We start from the raw sequence: 16,494 nt of genomic DNA on the forward strand, positions 1-16,494 counted from the left end.
CTCATTCTCCAAGAATAAGTTCAAGGACAACCTCCTCCTTGAAGTCCCTCCTGATTGACTGCCCCCAAACTCCCTTCCCAGGTGGAGTTGACTACTCCCTCTTTTGTGCAGACTCCATCTTCTCACCTGTAATGTTCTGCCCCTTTCATTTGTGGATGTGTCTGCCTCCAGTTTGCAGTGGGCTGGGAGTTCCTGGTGGGCAGGGACAGTGTCCCAGTACCTTTACGGTTCCAGCATGGAACAGAGGTGTGTCAAATGGGAGATGGTTAATACATGTTTTATTGAATGAATGAATGGATGGATGATTAGTGTGGAAATACAATCATTTACTTAATCATTCCTCTAGATTTTAAGTTTGCTTTTCATTTTCCAATAACATAAATAATATTGCAGTAAACATCATTGGAAGAAAAATTTTCTGTATTGTGTATTATTTCTTTAAGGTAGATTTCAGTTAGATTTGGGGTACAAAGGTTGGGGCATTTTTAGGGCCCTTGCTGTTTTCCTGAGTGCCATTCCCATGCCCAGTATCATTGTGCCTGTTTTATTGCATCCTTGCTGGAATAGATATTATCATGTTTATCTTTGTTCATTTATAGGGAAAAATGATTTCTCAGTGTTGTTTCATTTGACATTTCTTTGATTGTTAAGAAGTTGGACATTTTCCAAATGTTTCTTAGTCATTCTTCTGTGAATTGTCTCAACAAGCATATTACTCTATAGTTATATTTGGTTCCCTGGGGAGAGAGAAAAATCAACAAGCTTTTACAAGTGCATAAATTCAGGGCTAAATCAAGCAGGATCTGTCAGCATTGCAGAGTGGGACCACAGGCCTTCACTCAGCCCTTTCAGACGCATAGCAGGGGGCTGCAGGGATGCCGGTGGCCCTTCCATGAGCTTGTGGCTATGAGACTCTGCAGATCTGCAGTGGCTGCCCAGGAGCTTGCCCTGGTTCCCTTTACCTTTTCCTTGGCTCCTGTACTCTTGAAACTCTGTTAACTAACCTTGGCTTCAGCCTTGCCATCTAGACTGATTTGGATATTTGTCAGCTACTTTCCTGGTGCCACAGTCAGGCTGTGAGTTCCCTGCCCCCGCCTTCCACCGGTGGACAGAAACCATTCGCTCTGCTTGACATGCCTGTGGCATTGGGACATTCTTGGTATCCCTTCCTTCCATTCCTGGAAGGTTATCAACTCTTGGCTCTCCTACCTACCAAGCAATCCTTCCTGCACCATTTGTCCAGCCAATTGAACCCCACTAAGCTAAGGTCTAATAATGATAACAGCACTTCCCACCAACCCCACCAGCCCCAGGAGGCCCCCTGCTTCATGCTGAATGCCTGATGCTAAGTGCTTGACATCCAGACTCTCATTCCCTGACCTCACTGTGTGATCTGTCCTGTTAACAGAGCATCCTTCCCAGTGCCCTGTTGTTCTCCAGCTTCTTGCAGGGACAAAGCCCTGCTCAGAACCCAGGGCTGTGATGCTCTCATTTGTCTGCTACCTTCTGGGAGCCCTCCTCCCCCAGGGGGAAGCCCCTTCTTCCTGCACCTCCAACCTCTATATGAAGGCTCCCTTGAAACCCATAAAACTTCTCTGAGCCTCTCCCTGTCACCACTTTCTTTCCCTGAAATGTCCCCCTGTGGGTATTAATATACACCAAAATTAAAGCTAAGATCACTGTCCCTTTAGACCTTAGCGATCAGAGGGCTGGGCATGCTTCAGATGAATCTCCTGTGCTACTGTTTGTATCTCCATGTCCTCTGTACGTCCATTTTCTGGTGTGGACTGTGGAGTCAGCCGAGTGTGAGTCCTGCTCTACCACCTACAAGCCCGGGGACCTTGAGCAAATTGTTAACTCTCTCTTAGCCTCACTTTTCCTCATCTATAAAATTGGTATAATAATATCTACCCCACAGGGTTATTGTGAGGATTAAATGAGACAATGCAGATAACATGCTTACCACTGGGCCTGGCATGCAATAAGCATGTAGGATGTGTGAACTGCTGGTGTGGATGTTACAGTCATTGCTGCTATGTGTCTGAACAGGTCCAAGCTCTGGAGTCAGATACTGGACAATTTCTGCAAAAGCTGCAGGTCATATTCAAATTGCTTTTAGTCCTCCTTTCTTCCTTGCCTACTGTATGTGAATGATGGTACCTAATGCCTCCTAGACACAGAACGTTCTCAAAAAGTACTTTTTAAAGGCTATCTTTTCAGTGGGCACAGTCCCGACAATGAACCAGGCACCGTTGTAGGAAAGGGGGGGTGTCTGCTTGAGGAAATAAATGCTCTCAGTGGAGGCACTTCACTGTGCTTTAGATATGCACACACACACACACAAGCACACGCACACAAACACACGTACAGCTGGAGCCATACAAACGCCGTGTGCCCGGGCATTCTTTCCTTCTTGGTTTTAACAGGGAACAGAGGGTCGGAACACAGTCATCATTTTCTTTTTTCAAAATACAAACTGGGCTTCGTATAAATCCTAGTTAATTTAAGGAATCTATCTATCAAATCCAGTTTCCTATGAATGACGTGAGGAGTGAAGTGGTGAGAGCCACTCACATTCCCGGGCTCATTAGAATCATTTATTACCTCTTTCTGCAGGAAGGGAGGAAGGAAAGTGTGAAAGCTGGGAGCCAACACATCTGATCCGTATTCATATTTCAGAAAATCGGATCTTAAATATTATTACCAAGGAAACTAAGCCGTGTAGAGATGAAAGATTACATTCCACAGGGCAGAGCGTAATCTTGGGAGCTCAGGTAGTTTGCAGACCTATTTGTTAAAACAACGTTTGGAGGATGGTTTGTAAAGGCAGTGAGCAGAGCGGATGACAGCGGTTAATTTTATACAAGGCTCTGCTGGTGCTGTGACACTGCCGTGAACCATGGCTCCAAGGCCTGTCAGCTGCCAGGGGGTGGAGGGCATCTTGTTTCCTCCTTCCTGTGTGTCTGAGTTTTCTTTCCTTAGTCAGTGCTAATTAGGCAGACGTGGCATTCTCAGGGCTAATCATAGGATAGCTCCACGAGCTAGCATGAGGAAAAATAAGCCCCTCCGTGCAGACAAAGAAAAGCCAGGACAGAACCTGGGGCCTGTGATGTGTGGCTGCCAGAAGAGCGATGGGGCCAGCGTCATTCTTGTGAGTATTTATGTTTATCTGTTTCTCCCACATTGCAGACTATGATAAGTGTGTGCAAATGGCCAATCTGAGCCTTGCACACCTGGCCCAGTCCAAGCCGCTCACTTGGATTCAGAGACTGTCGTGCTCAGAAAATGCGCTATTTGTACCCGGGCTGGAGAGTGCAGCAGGAGGCCTGCTGCACAGGTCACTGGATAACTTCACTATGGACACCAGCAAGGGGACCAGGGCGCAAGGACTCAGAGGCAGGTGGGTTTGACATATCTGTTCTCTGGGCCCAAAGCATCATGTACTTGGTGCTCTGGAGTAATTCATACCTGAAGACATTGTTTAAAGGATGTCAGATGTCTAAGGGAAGTATGCATTCATTCAACTAAATCCACAGAGATTTCCCAAAGGGCAGTTATGGGCCAGATCTATGCTAGACACGGGACAGACATCCCGTGTCTCCCTGCTGCGTTGCTCTATCTTTTGGTGGAGAAAGAGCTAGGTGATGATACAAAATTGAAGGGGACAAAATAAACAAGTTGCAATAGCCTGTTTAGCCAGGTACTGTTCTAAGGACTGTACCCATCAACTACTTTAGCCCTCACAACCCTGTGAAGTACTTTCTGTTTTCTCCCAATGTGAGACTTGAACACACACAGCTGGCCCTGGAGTCTGTACTCCTAAGCTCTACATTGCCGCTGCTTTCTCTTTTGATGGATTGCTTGCAATTTAATTTGCAAGGGAAAATAATGAGCTTATCAACACAACTTCACATTATAACATAATGATCCATAAATCTTAAAATAGCCTCGAAGTTGGATTGCACTTACATTACAAGTTCTATAAATAGCACAGATTGGCAGGCAGCACAGGACCAATGAAGGGGGCTGTGGGAGGGAGCTGTTTTTTGGAATGAGTTATACATCTGCTTCAGCAAGAGGGTATGGGTGATTGATTTGAATTGCAATGCATATATTATATCTTAAAGTAATTCTTAGAAAATTACTGCTCCAGATTCTGTTGATGCAAATATGCATCACCACGCACTGCAATCTAAGTCAATAATGATGAAGCAAAACTATCTATTATTGTTACCATGTAACAAACAACTCCAAAGCATAGTGACTTAAAACAACATGCATTTGGTTATCCTGTTTCATGATTTTCTGGGTTACAAATTTAGGCAGGACTTGGCTGGGCGATTCTTCTGCTTCTCTTGAGGATACTCATCAGGACTGGTCTGGAGGCTCCAGGACTGTGTTGTGCATGTGCCCAGGCCCTCAGTGGGGATGGCTGGGATGGTGAGCTCAGCTGGGCCCTTCTCAATCCCAGTGTGGTCTCAGGCCCTCTCCATGTGGTGCCTCCGTGTGGAAGGTAGTGAGGCTTCTATGTGGCAGCTCAGGGCTCCAAGGGCCCAAGGCGAGCTGCCGGTCTCCTAAGAGGCTGGGCCTGGAGCTGGCACAGGGTCACTTCTGCCATACTCTCTTGGTCAAAGTAGTCACATGTCAGCACAGATTCAGGGGCAGCAGAAACAGACCCCACCTCCTGATGTAGGAGTGTGTCAAAGCATATGTGGCCATCTTTAATCTATCATTCAAACTGATAGTACTTTACAGCACTTTATAGATTAAAAGCCTGAAGAAGCCATGACTGACTCAAGGCCACCTTGAGAATGTGTTGACTGCAAAGCACCCTTCCGGTGACCTGCCAGTGGGCACGCCCAGGAGGGGATCGGCAGCACTGCATGGCAGCCAGCCTTCTCAGTAGGAAGCTGCACTGGAGTCCTCAGTAATCTCTGGTTCTCCTCTAATTTTAGTTTATGAATGCCGGACTTTCACAACCCTTAGTAACTCACGTCAGAGGTTATGGGTCGCCTTCCGTGAAAAGGGAAATCTAGGGTCTCTGGCCATCTGGAAGACCCCCCAGAAGCACAGCCCAAGACAATGACTTGGGTGCGGGTGGTTTTTGTGGAGGTGATGCCGAGAAGCAGAAGTGAGCAGGGTAAGTGAGACAGGGAAGGAGGGAAAGTGAAAAGAAAGGGGGCAGTGTCATCAAGATAGCTGCTGTGGGCAGCCAGGGCTTAATTCCATGAGAAGTGCACAGAAGTCCTCCCAGAATTGTCTGTCTGAAGGACCAGGGAGTGGACACTTGTGCATCGGCTCCCATCCCGCTCTGGTGCAAGCTTGTCTGTGGGAGGTATGAACTCTCCTATACTGTTTGGTAAGGTGGGGGGATAGAGGGGGTGGGTGAGATGCCCAAGACGTTCAAGAAGCTCTAGGGCAGAAAGAGGACTGCATCTGAGGCAGGATCAGCATGAGCTGAGCCTGAGCTCATGTGGAACTGCCCACCACTGCTCTGGCCGGTCTGAGGTGGGACAAGGGCTGCACCCATCTGGCTCTGTCATCCCTGTGCACGGATGAGAAGTGCATCATCCTTGCTGTGGCTGGTGCAAAGATCACCCAGCCCAGGGTCCCCTTCAGGCAGAGTGCTGGAACAAGCCAAATGCCATGGAAATCCACCTACACCTACTCAGCTGTCTGCTGCGTGTGATGTTGCGCTAGTTGTTTATAACACCCGTGCCTCTCTTTCCTCATTTGTCTAGTGGTGGGAGCAGTGGTGCCCGCCCCACTGGATGGCTGTGGGAATTAAATGGTGTTATAGAACCCTGAAGACGGGGTGAGTCTGTGATGAGTGTCCTAATGTTGGTGCCCTTCCCCTCGTCTCTAGGGGAGAAGGTAGGAACACAAACCCTCTTAAAGGGGATAGAATGGTTAAATGTTTAAGGCAGACACAGATACAGCTTTATCGCCCCCCCGAGAGATGAGGTGATTTCCAAGTAAAGGGACAGAGGGGGGCTGCATGGGGGAAGTGACAGCAGGTCTTGACCAACAGTGGGTTTGGGCACAGTGAGAAGGAGGGGAGATAGGCAGGAATGCCATGAGCGAAGGCCCAGTTCCTCTTGCTACAAAAATTGGTTGAGTGCCTGCTGTGTGCCAGCCCCGAGCTATGCACTGAGGGCTCAGCAGTGAGCAGGACAGACCCAGCCCCTGCCTCATGGCGCTCACAGAGGTGACGAGCAGAGGGCCCGTGTGGCAGGAGCAGGTGGTGCTGTTGACCAGCGGGCCAGAGCCAGGACGGGAGGGATGGGATGGCATGCAGACACTGACACTCAAGAGGTGGGACCCCGTTCCCAGCGTCAAGCCTGAGGAGCTGTGCGCTCAGCACTGCTTAGAACGGGGATGCCATCAGGGTGCCAACCCTGACATACGATCCCTGCCCCACCTACTTCACGGCACCTTTTCTGTGAGCCTTTCCTGACTGCCCTGGCCAGCACCACTGGCTCGCCTTCAAGCAGCCGACCCCGGGGCCCCTCCACCCTGACATCCACATGCATCTATCTGTCCTGTAAACGGGGAACTTCCAGAGGAGAGTAACGCGCCTGTCTCCTCCTCAGCTCTGAGGCCAGCATGCGGAGACTTTCGGTAAATGGCATTATTTTCTTTAGGTTTGCATTTTTAAAAGCTTATTTTAATTGTGGTAAAATATACATAACATAAAAGTCACCATTTTAACCATTTTTAAGTGGACAGTGCAGTACTGTTAAGTATATTCTCATTGTTGTGCAGCCAGAATTCTTCTCATCTTGCCAAACTGAACCTATGACCATTAAAAGACAAGTCCCCATCCCTCCCTCCCTGAAACCCTGGTAACCATCGTTCTACTTTCTGTTTCTATGAATTTGACTATTTTAAGGACCTCACTCTACTGTAAAAGTGGAATCACACAGTGTTAGTCTTTTTGTGATTTGCAGTAGATGCTGCTTTTTATCCTTTTTAAACAATAGACTTGCACGTGTGACTTGCATCACATGGGCTGTGGCAGCCTGAGGCAGAAAATCCCTTCCTTTCTCCAAAGGCCCTCCCTTGTGGCCTTTCTCGGCCCCTCTAGGACTGCTGGGGTATCTCCTTCTTTGAAACCCAGGAGTGCTCTGCCAAAGCCTCTCCCTGGGCACTTAGGTCAGCTCTAGATGGCAGGAAAGGCACCCATCCTGCAACTCGCAGTGGGCTGGGAGATCCCATAAGGCAGAGCCCATGTCTGATTCACCTTTACCCTCAGTCCCTTGCCAGCCCAGGGACTGACATCTAGTAGGGTATCAGTCAACTTGGGTTGAACTTGCTGAAATGCACAGTATAAACAGGAGCCACGTCAGAGTGAGGCCTCCTCCCTAATCTCTGAAGAATGGCCTTGTGCTTGTCCCTCGCCCTACACCTGCCTTCTCTCCCCCCTCGCTCCTCTTCTTCCCTTTCTAGCTCTGGCCCCTTGAACAGCGCCAGGCTCTGTGCCCGGAGCACCTGGCATCACTGATCCCAGGTTGCAGTGAGAGGTGCGGTGGCAGCATCCATCCCTGCCTTGGGCGGGCCGCCTAAAGCAGTGGGGCAGGTGTGGGCTCCCTGAGGTTGGGGCCAACCTGGGTGATGAAGGGCTGATGGATCTGTTCAGATGGTCGACCTCCTGGCCTTCCTTCTTCAGGTGAGGCCCAGTGCTGGCTTTTTCCAGGGCTCTAAGTCCTGTGGCTTTGCCTCTATTCTTTCTGCTCACTCTGTACTTTGTTCATCCCTGAATGTAGCTTATCTTGAGCAAAGCTGACCCTGTGGGTAGGGCAGGGTCCCCACTTAATTCATTATTCTTCTAGGGCCTAGAACATCCTTTGTTTGATAGAATGCTGGCTTGGCAAAGCCAACTGAATGCCGGCATGAAAGATTCTTGTTTTCAGCTCAGTATTACTAGGGGGTAGCCAACTCCAGTATCTGCAAGGATCAAGCAGGTAAGTTACTGTGTGAAGCCCTCAGGGGCCATCACAGTGGCAGTGATGGAACATGGCTGGCCCAGCTAAAAAAGCAAACAACAGAAAAATCAGGACCCACTAAAAACATCAGTGCTTTATACTTACTACCTCATTTTGGGACCATCACAAGTCTAGGAAATAGGAATATTCTTATTTTCTGGTTAAGGAAATGGAGGTTTTGAAGGGCTGCTTATCAACTCAAAGGAGGGATAGTGGGAGGTTCATAGGGGGCCTGGGTGACTCTAGGGTCCCCTCTAAGATAGAAAGCCCCCAAAGCCATTCTTTCCAGTGTACTTCTGATAACCAGATCAGCCCTTGATGGGGTCTGCCTATGGATCTGTTGATTGATGAGCATGGGGCCACCACCCATACTCAGAATGGCAGGAAGTTACCTTCTAGGGGCATCTTACCTCATCTTGTTGACTTTCCCTGCAGGCCCTGCCCTGGCCACGAGCAGCTGGAGCACATCTGTTTGACCCAGAAGCCAACGACTTGTGACCCTCTCTCTGGACTGCCTGCTCAGAGCACACGCACAGGTATGGGCCAAGCCATGGGCTTGGGGTAAAGGTAACCTTACACGTGACTCTTGCTTTCAATCTTTTGCCACTACTTCATTTTGCTTCCCCAATAATGTTCACAATCTTTTTGCTTTTCCATTAATCTCAAAACTACTTATGTAGAAGGTGAAAGATTTATTCGATCTGAAGAGAAACCAGAGTATTCTGTCATACAGAGTGAAGTAAGTCAGAAAGAGAAAAACAAATACTGTATGCTAACACATATATATGGAATCTAAAAAAAAAAAAAAGGCTCTGAAGAACCTCGGGGCAGGACAGGAATAAAGACACAGACGTAGAGAATGGACCTGAGGACACGGGGAGGGGGAAGGGTAAGCTGGGACGAAGTGAGAGAGTGGCATGGAGATATATACACTACCAAATGTAAAATAGATAGCTAGTGGGAAGCAGCCACATAGCACAGGGAGATCAGCTCGGTGCTTTGTGTCCACCTAGAAGGGTGGGATAGAGAGGGTAGGAGGGAGACGCAAGAGGGAGGAGATATGGGGATATATGTATATGTATAGCTGATTCACTTTGTTATACAGCAGAAACTAACACACCATTGTAAAGCAATTATACTCCAATAAAGATGTTAAAAAAAAAAACAAAAAACTACTTATGGTTGGGAAAAGCCCATGCTGTCCACCTTTGGCTTGGACTGAGCACATATATCCTAAATGTGTTAGCACTGGTGAAGATTCCCAGCGCTCTAGTCCAGCGTGAGGAATACCTGCTGTGGAGGGGCGTGGCTGGAAAAATGTATCATTCATTTTCTTTACAACTCTTCATGTGGGCTCAGAATATCATCTCCCACTACTCACCCGAAAACGTATACAGGGCAGGCGGCATTCCCCTCTGTCATATATCCTCCAGTCAGGTCCCCAGTGGGACATAAACACAAAGAGATTCCTGAGCTAGAGAAGATATTTATATTTGATGAGCATTAAGCCTGGGATTGGATCTGGAATACCACCAGGTGGCTCTTCACCATGAACTGTGTACAGGTCCCACCATGGTCCCTTGGGGGAGGGAGCGATGTGGAAAACGCTGGGTGGCGGGTCACTCTTTGGGGATTTTTCCACGTGCTCTGTGGTTGGCATTGGATTGCTCGTCAGGGCTCTGCCTTAGGTCCCCTCCAAGACCCAAGCTGGGGGAAACCTGCGCTGGGCTGCAGGGCCATATCACCCCCTACTGTTAGGGGCCCAAGAGGGGAAGATTTTGCTGTCTCATCTCTGTGCTCCAACTTTAGCTTCAGTTTTCACTGCCAGCAAGGTCATCTCTGCTTGGATTCTGTCTTGTCCCAAGACCAATGCAGAAAAAAAATAGCTGTAGTAAGTCATGCAGAGCAAGCACCATGGCCCACCCTACCTTTGCCTCTGCTCTTGATGAGCCAACACTGACCCGGTGAGGCTAATCAGAAGTATGTGTTCACAAATGAACCTATCTACAAAATAGAAACAGACTCACAGACATAGAGAACAGACTTGTGGTTGCCAAGGGGGAGGGGGTTGGGGGAAGGATGGATTGGGAGTTTGGGATTAGCAGATGCAAACTATTATATATAGGATGGATAAACAGCAAGGTCCTATTGTATAGCACAGGGAACTATATTCAATATCCTGTGATAAACCATAATGGAAAAGAATATGAAAAAAATGTATATATATGTATAACTGAACCACTTTGCTGTATAGCAGAAATTAACACAACATTGTAGATCAACTATACTTCAGTAAAATAAATTTTTAAAACTTATTAAAAAAAAAGTATGTGTTCAGCCATCCATGCCCAGCATTGTGCGTGTGTGTGAAATAGTGTTCACACCTTTTGTATTAGGTCTCTGATAATTTGGGGGAAAAGCGCAATGTGGGGCTTTGTTTCCAGTTCCAGGGCCACAAAATAAGAGAAGGAGCTTTACAGCCGAACCAGACCGAGAAATTGTGTGTGTGACACTGAGCCGGGATCCACGCCGTGGTTTTGGTAAGAGGGCTTCTGGCAGGGGGGACCCAGTCTTTCCCTCTGGGCAGAGGGGAGGTGTGTGCCATCTTCCCTTTAGACTTTTCTACTCCCTTTTCCTGCCTGTCCTCTCCCAATTTGCCTTTTTCAGTGATCACTTCTTTTTCTTCCCTTTGAATGTCCCTAACCAGCAATGGGATGTTGGGGTCAAAGTTTCCTTTTAGGCCTGATCAGGTTTTGGGGTGCAGATCTTGAAAATCTAAGTACAAGATAGAAAAAGACTTTTCCGTCTAATACCACGTAATAACTTTTCTCTATTATATTTAGATTCTTAGGGATGGGGAAGAGTAGTCAATCTTTTTCACCTCTTACTATTTACCACATTCGAAGACCCTTAAGAACACATAAGAAACAAGGCACTAAAAAAAAAAAAAAAAAAGAAACAAGGCACTGAGAGAAGTTACTTGATTAAAAATCATCTTTTTTTTCCAATCTGATTATGTATTGGAACCAAATCCATGCACTTTGGTGGGCTGTGTTCCTAGCTGTAGTTGTGCTTATGAATGCGGGACAATCCACTTTTCTCCATGCGTCATGGCAGAGTAGAAAGAGCTGTTGGAGGATCAGAGGACCTAGGTACAAATATCAGCATTGCTACTTAGTAGCTGTGTGATCTCAAGCAAATAACCTAACCTCTCTGAGCTGCAAAAATCATTAAGTATCATCTTCTTTCATATAATTGGATTATAGGTTTTGTCATGAATGAGGGAGAAGACGTAGGCAAAGTTGATCCTGGCATCTTTATATCTTCTATTATACCTGGGGGACCAGCTGAAAAAGCTAAAAAGATCAAACCAGGTATGTCTTTTTTGATTGCCAGAGATGCTGCTTTAAGGAACTGCTCTTTCTCATTTCCTTGATGGGATTATTGAGATGTCTTATTTTTCCAGGAGGGCAGATACTAGCCTTGAATCACATCAGTCTGGATGGCTTCACATTCGACATGGCTGTTAGAATGATTCAGAATTCTCCTGACAACATAGAATTAATCATTTCTCAGTCAAAAGGTATGTCTTAACCCACTTTCAGAAGCTGGAGAGCCTCCTTTATTTTCAGGAGTACATTTTTACCACAGAGTACTGGGGCTTTAAGTCCGCGTAGGTCTTTTGTATTACCTCCCTCGTGGTAGTGGCTTTGGCACAAATCAATAAACTCTGCAATTTCAGGGGCAGAATGGGCTCTACCATTGCTTGTCCTGCTGAATGGGAGAAGCCTACTCTAGTTCTTTATTAGATGCAGCTATTGTGTGTTTTTCTGCCACTCTTCTCGCATGACAGGGAGGATATTCTTTCTATCACCCAAGTCCTTATTGAAAGTAGCTACTGCAGTAATTCTACGTATTTGGGGCTTAGTCGTGGAATCCAGTGGGAAGGAGACAGGGGGCTGTTCTTGAAGCTGAAGAACATAACAAGCATTCTGTTCTAATTTGGTTAGGACTCAGCATGTTAGAGATCAACCAAAAGAGTAAAGGTTTTTTTTATTTTTAAAGATGATTTTATTCATCCTTTAGATAACTATCCAACAATTGCCTGTACTGAAGAATAATATATGACTATGTTTATTTGGGTCAGGTTTGGGGTGGTAATGGGGGGATGTTAACATCCCTTTCCCTCCCAGTTACCTGGGCTCCCCACAGCTTTTTGGTTGGATGATCCTGCCATTTTCCAGCAGACTGCTTACAAAGCCAGGCCCACACTCTAGGAGCTTTGTACAATTTCCTCTCATGTACAGAAATGCTTCGTGTCACACCAGCCAGCATTTTCTGGGTCCTAAATGTAGTCACCCCCTTGGCCTTGCCCTCTGAAAACCACATGCCCTCTCTCACTCTTGCACATGTACACACCATCACCAGATGGCTTTCCAGGTGCTGCATCTGCCCTTCGTCCAGAAGCTGTGGGGGGATGAGGGGTGGCAAAGCTGGGGCCTTAGCCATGTGCCTTTCATCCTGTGCTTGGACCTGACCAGGGACTGGCCCGGCCCTTCCACAGCACCCTCCCCAGCTCACTGCTCTGTTGGATTTCCTACACTGTCACTGTTCTTCCCACAATGTTTTAGCTGTCCTTGCATTTCCCTCCATACTTTGCACAGGAAAGGACAGAGGGGAGCAATCAAACCATCCTATTTTTAAAATCAGGAAACATAATGCAGCTGAGCTGGAATCCATTCAGTGTCAAGGATGGCCTGCTGGGGTGGGGATGTCCAAAACTGGCACCCAAAGTCTGTGAGGCCCCAACCTCACTTTAGAGTTTCTGATGATGGAGTACCCACAGTGCCTGTGAATTGCGTGTCCTCTCACCCTGGAGTCCCTGTCACCTGTTGGTAACTCTGCCTGGTGACAGTTGGGGTTCCTCGAAACAGCTGCCACCTTTGTTGGAGGAAGATGCTTCCACAGTGACTCTGGCTGGTCACTGTGGGCAGAGGCTTGACCACCGTGAGTTTCTATCTGGTTGGGCTGCTGTTGGGGCATGTGCTCTAGACTGGAGATCAAAGACAAGACAGAGAGCCTTCCCATCAGGAGCAGACATCACCCTCCACTACAGATTGAGTTTTAATTACCCACAGAAGTTCTAGCTTGTATTTCCATTAGGCAAGACATACATTGCACAGCTTGACGTTTTAATCCAGTCATAAGTCTTGTTCTTGTCTCTTGTGGAGGGTGTGGAAGAAAATAAACAGATGCTTACAACATTGCTAGAAGGACAATGACAGTAGAATAGCTAATGAGAAGCAGCCGCATAGCGCAGGGAGATCAGCTCGGTGCTTTGTGACCACCTAGAGGGGTGGGATAAGGAGGGTGGGAGGGAGATACAAGAGGGATGGGATATGGGGATATATGTATACGTACAGCTGATTCACTGTTATACAGCAGAAACTAACACACCATTGTAAAGCAATTATACTCCAGTAAAGATGTTAAAAAAAAAAAAAAAGAAATTGCCAGGAATCAGACATTACTGAACGGTGGCCTTCCACTCTCTACTGAATACCTTTGGGCTTGAACAACTTCTAATCTGATTCATTAAATTAAGTTTATCCACTGTGGGAGTTGAGCATTTTCCTGAGTACTAATGAGTCTGTATCAAAAGTTGTAAACTTACTTGTGTGTCTATATATCCAGATGTAAAGAAAATCTAACTGTGTTCCTTCCTCCCATATAGGTTTGTTAAATAGCTGATATTAACATATGCATGGTAAATAGCTGACATTAACATATGCACGGTAAATACATGTATTGAGGCTCTTAGTACTATGTACTAAGCTGTAATCTCTTTCTCTCTCTCTCTACATGTATAAACATCTCTCTATATTTAATTTCTAAGCCTCACCAACCCTACGAGGTAGTTGAGATTATCTCTATTTTAGATATGAGGAAATTGAGGTCCAAAAATGTGAATTACCTTGCCCTAGGTTTTACCTAGTGATTCCTGACCTCATGTTCTTTCCTCTGCTCTGTGCCAGCTCGAGGGTCAGACATGGGGTAAATGGGAATCAGTGGCCCAGGCTTCACCCAAAGGGAGTCCACCATCTGGTTAGTACCAAGTTCCCCGCAAAGAACCAGACACGGTGAACTTTGGATCACAGTGTGATTACAGGTGTGCTTAGCAGGGACTCTGGAAGAGGCTGGCTTTAAGAGCAACATGCTGCTTGTGGGGTTTTGGCCAAGATTTAATCCTTTTGACTCTGCTTCCTTATGTTTGAACTGGGATCACACCTTCCTGGTGGGTATGTTGAAAACATGGAAAGATACATATATGTATATGTGTATATATATATATACACACACACATATATATGTGTGTGTGTGTGTGTGTGTGTGTGTGTGTGTGTGTGTGTGGTGCCCATAATGTGGCAAGAGCTTAAAAAGGGGGAACTGCCATTATAACTGTCCGCTGCTCCTGTGTTTTCATAATTGGGTCACACAAGCTCTATTTAACTTTCAAGAACACATCCAGAATCTTCCCTTCCTCTATTCTAAATGCATCATCTCTCATGAGGTGCTAAACTCACATGGCTCCCAGCAGCTATAAAAGGTCTTTCTGTCATTGGAGGGAAATGCTATGCCCCACATAGAAATGCCACTGAGACGTCAGCCTTTCCAAGCTGTTGATTTCTTCTTGGCTTGTTTTTATAGGTGTTTGTGGAAATACCTCAAGCGAGGAGAAGAATAGCACGGCCAACTCTGGGGTCTTCTCTACAGACAGCCTGAGCAACGGGCACCTGGGAAGTTTTTCGTCACACACACAAGACCAGGAAAGAAATATTGAAGAACTGGAAATGGCTCGGACTCAGAGCTTAATGCCCAGGCTGAGGCCTCAGCTGTCTGCTCTGCCATTTAAGGTAATCATTCCCTTGCTTCACTCTCTAGAATCCGGAGGAAAGAGAACAGGCTGTGGAGCCCAACAGCCTTGGCTCCAAAGTCCCTCTTTGTTCTCTATTTGCCACGTCAGGAAATAAATACTTACAGTGCATGGTTGTTGAGAAGAATATAAAGGGGAAAAGGCAAAGCTTCTAGTGCAGTGCCAGGGCTCAGCGTTTGAGATTTCAGTGTCCTCGGTCACTGATTTTAACTGTGACTGGTAATAACTGGCTTCCGCCAAGGGCAATGCGTGGACAACCAGACATCTTGTATTCTTGGTCTCTAGTTAGTCCTCAAGCTGCAACTCATTGCCTTTGCTCTTGACAACACACCAAGGAGGAAGAAGACAAAGGCCAGCTTTGGCATGCAGAGAACTGTCTGCTTTAGTCCCAGGGCCGCCAGACTCCAGCTGTGTTTCCTTAGACACTGGATGGAAAGGTCTCCTTTTGCCCCTCCAGACCTCTCTCCGTTTTTCTCTGGGCCCCGCGGAGCTGACGTTCACAGACTGTGTCAGCCCTCTGTCTTCTGGTTGGCTCTGCCCAGAAACCCTGTGTCTGGGAACAGAGAGTTGTTTTCCTTTATCTCACACTACTACCCCACTCACAACACTCTGACACCAGTTGGGTGGGTTTTCCACATCAAGCAATTCTGACACTAACATACTGGAATTAGCACCAGATCCCACAGATGAAGGACCCATCCCTCAAGACAGCCTCCACTCCAGATGATAATGAAGTTGTTGGTCCCCAGGTTACCCACACTTCTGTCTGACTTGGCTGCAAATTGGAGGTCCCCATGACCCCCTCCTTGGGTTTGTTACTTTCCTAGAGCAGCTCACAGAATCCAGGAAAACAGTTTGCTTGCTATCGCTGATTTACTATAAAGGATGTTTTAAAGGTACAAGGGAACAGACAGATGAAGAGATGCATAGGGTGAGGTCTAGAAGGGTCCTGAGGGCAGGATCATCTGCCCCTGTGGAGTTAGGGTGTGCCGTACTCCCTGCATAGATTTGTTTATGAACCTGGAAACTACGAATCCCATACTTTTGAAATTTCTATGGAGGCTTCAGCACGCAGGCATGGTGGATCATTAGCTCAATCTCTAGCCCCTCTTGCCTCCCCAGAGGATGGGGGGTTGAGTGGAGTGGAAAGTTTCAAGCTTCTAATCATGGCTTGGTTTTCTGGTGACCAGCCCCCATCCTGAAGCTACGCAGGAACCAGAGTTCTCTCTTTAGAACAAAAGACATTCTTATAACCCAGAAAATTTCAAGGGATTTGAGAGCTCTGTGTCAGGAACTGAGGTCAAAGACCAAATATTAGAACAAAAGATGCTCCTAGTCTCCTGTCACTTAGGAAATTTTTTTATTTTTGAATTTAGCCATCCGTGTATTTTAGTTTTTTATCACTCATTGTGATATAATTGACATATATGTGTGTGTCTATACATATGTACATATGTATAGACACACACACACGCATATATAGCAAAATGATTACCACAACAAGGTTAGTTAGCAGGTCCATCTCCTCACAGAGTTAAAATTGTGTGTGTGTGTGTGTGTGTGTGTGTGTGTGTG

The 16,494-nt window shown here is 46.7% G+C and overlaps 1 protein-coding gene across 1 annotated transcript in view; it reads left to right on the top strand.

The window, feature by feature from the left end:
- FRMPD2 (FERM and PDZ domain containing 2) overlaps positions 1 to 16,494 on the top strand; it is a 78,979-nt gene that overhangs the window by 41,263 nt on the left and 21,222 nt on the right. The window contains exons 15-20 of the mRNA XM_082425477.1: positions 3,190 to 3,400; positions 8,421 to 8,521; positions 10,436 to 10,525; positions 11,252 to 11,359; positions 11,452 to 11,568; positions 14,694 to 14,899. Coding sequence (XP_082281603.1) covers positions 3,190 to 3,400; positions 8,421 to 8,521; positions 10,436 to 10,525; positions 11,252 to 11,359; positions 11,452 to 11,568; positions 14,694 to 14,899 — 833 coding nt within the window. The remainder of the gene's footprint in view (positions 1 to 3,189; positions 3,401 to 8,420; positions 8,522 to 10,435; positions 10,526 to 11,251; positions 11,360 to 11,451; positions 11,569 to 14,693; positions 14,900 to 16,494) is intronic.

The sequence above is a fragment of the Balaenoptera physalus genome (genome assembly GCF_965194825.1).
Source record: "Balaenoptera physalus genome assembly, chromosome: 14".
Taxonomy (NCBI): domain Eukaryota; kingdom Metazoa; phylum Chordata; class Mammalia; order Artiodactyla; family Balaenopteridae; genus Balaenoptera; species Balaenoptera physalus.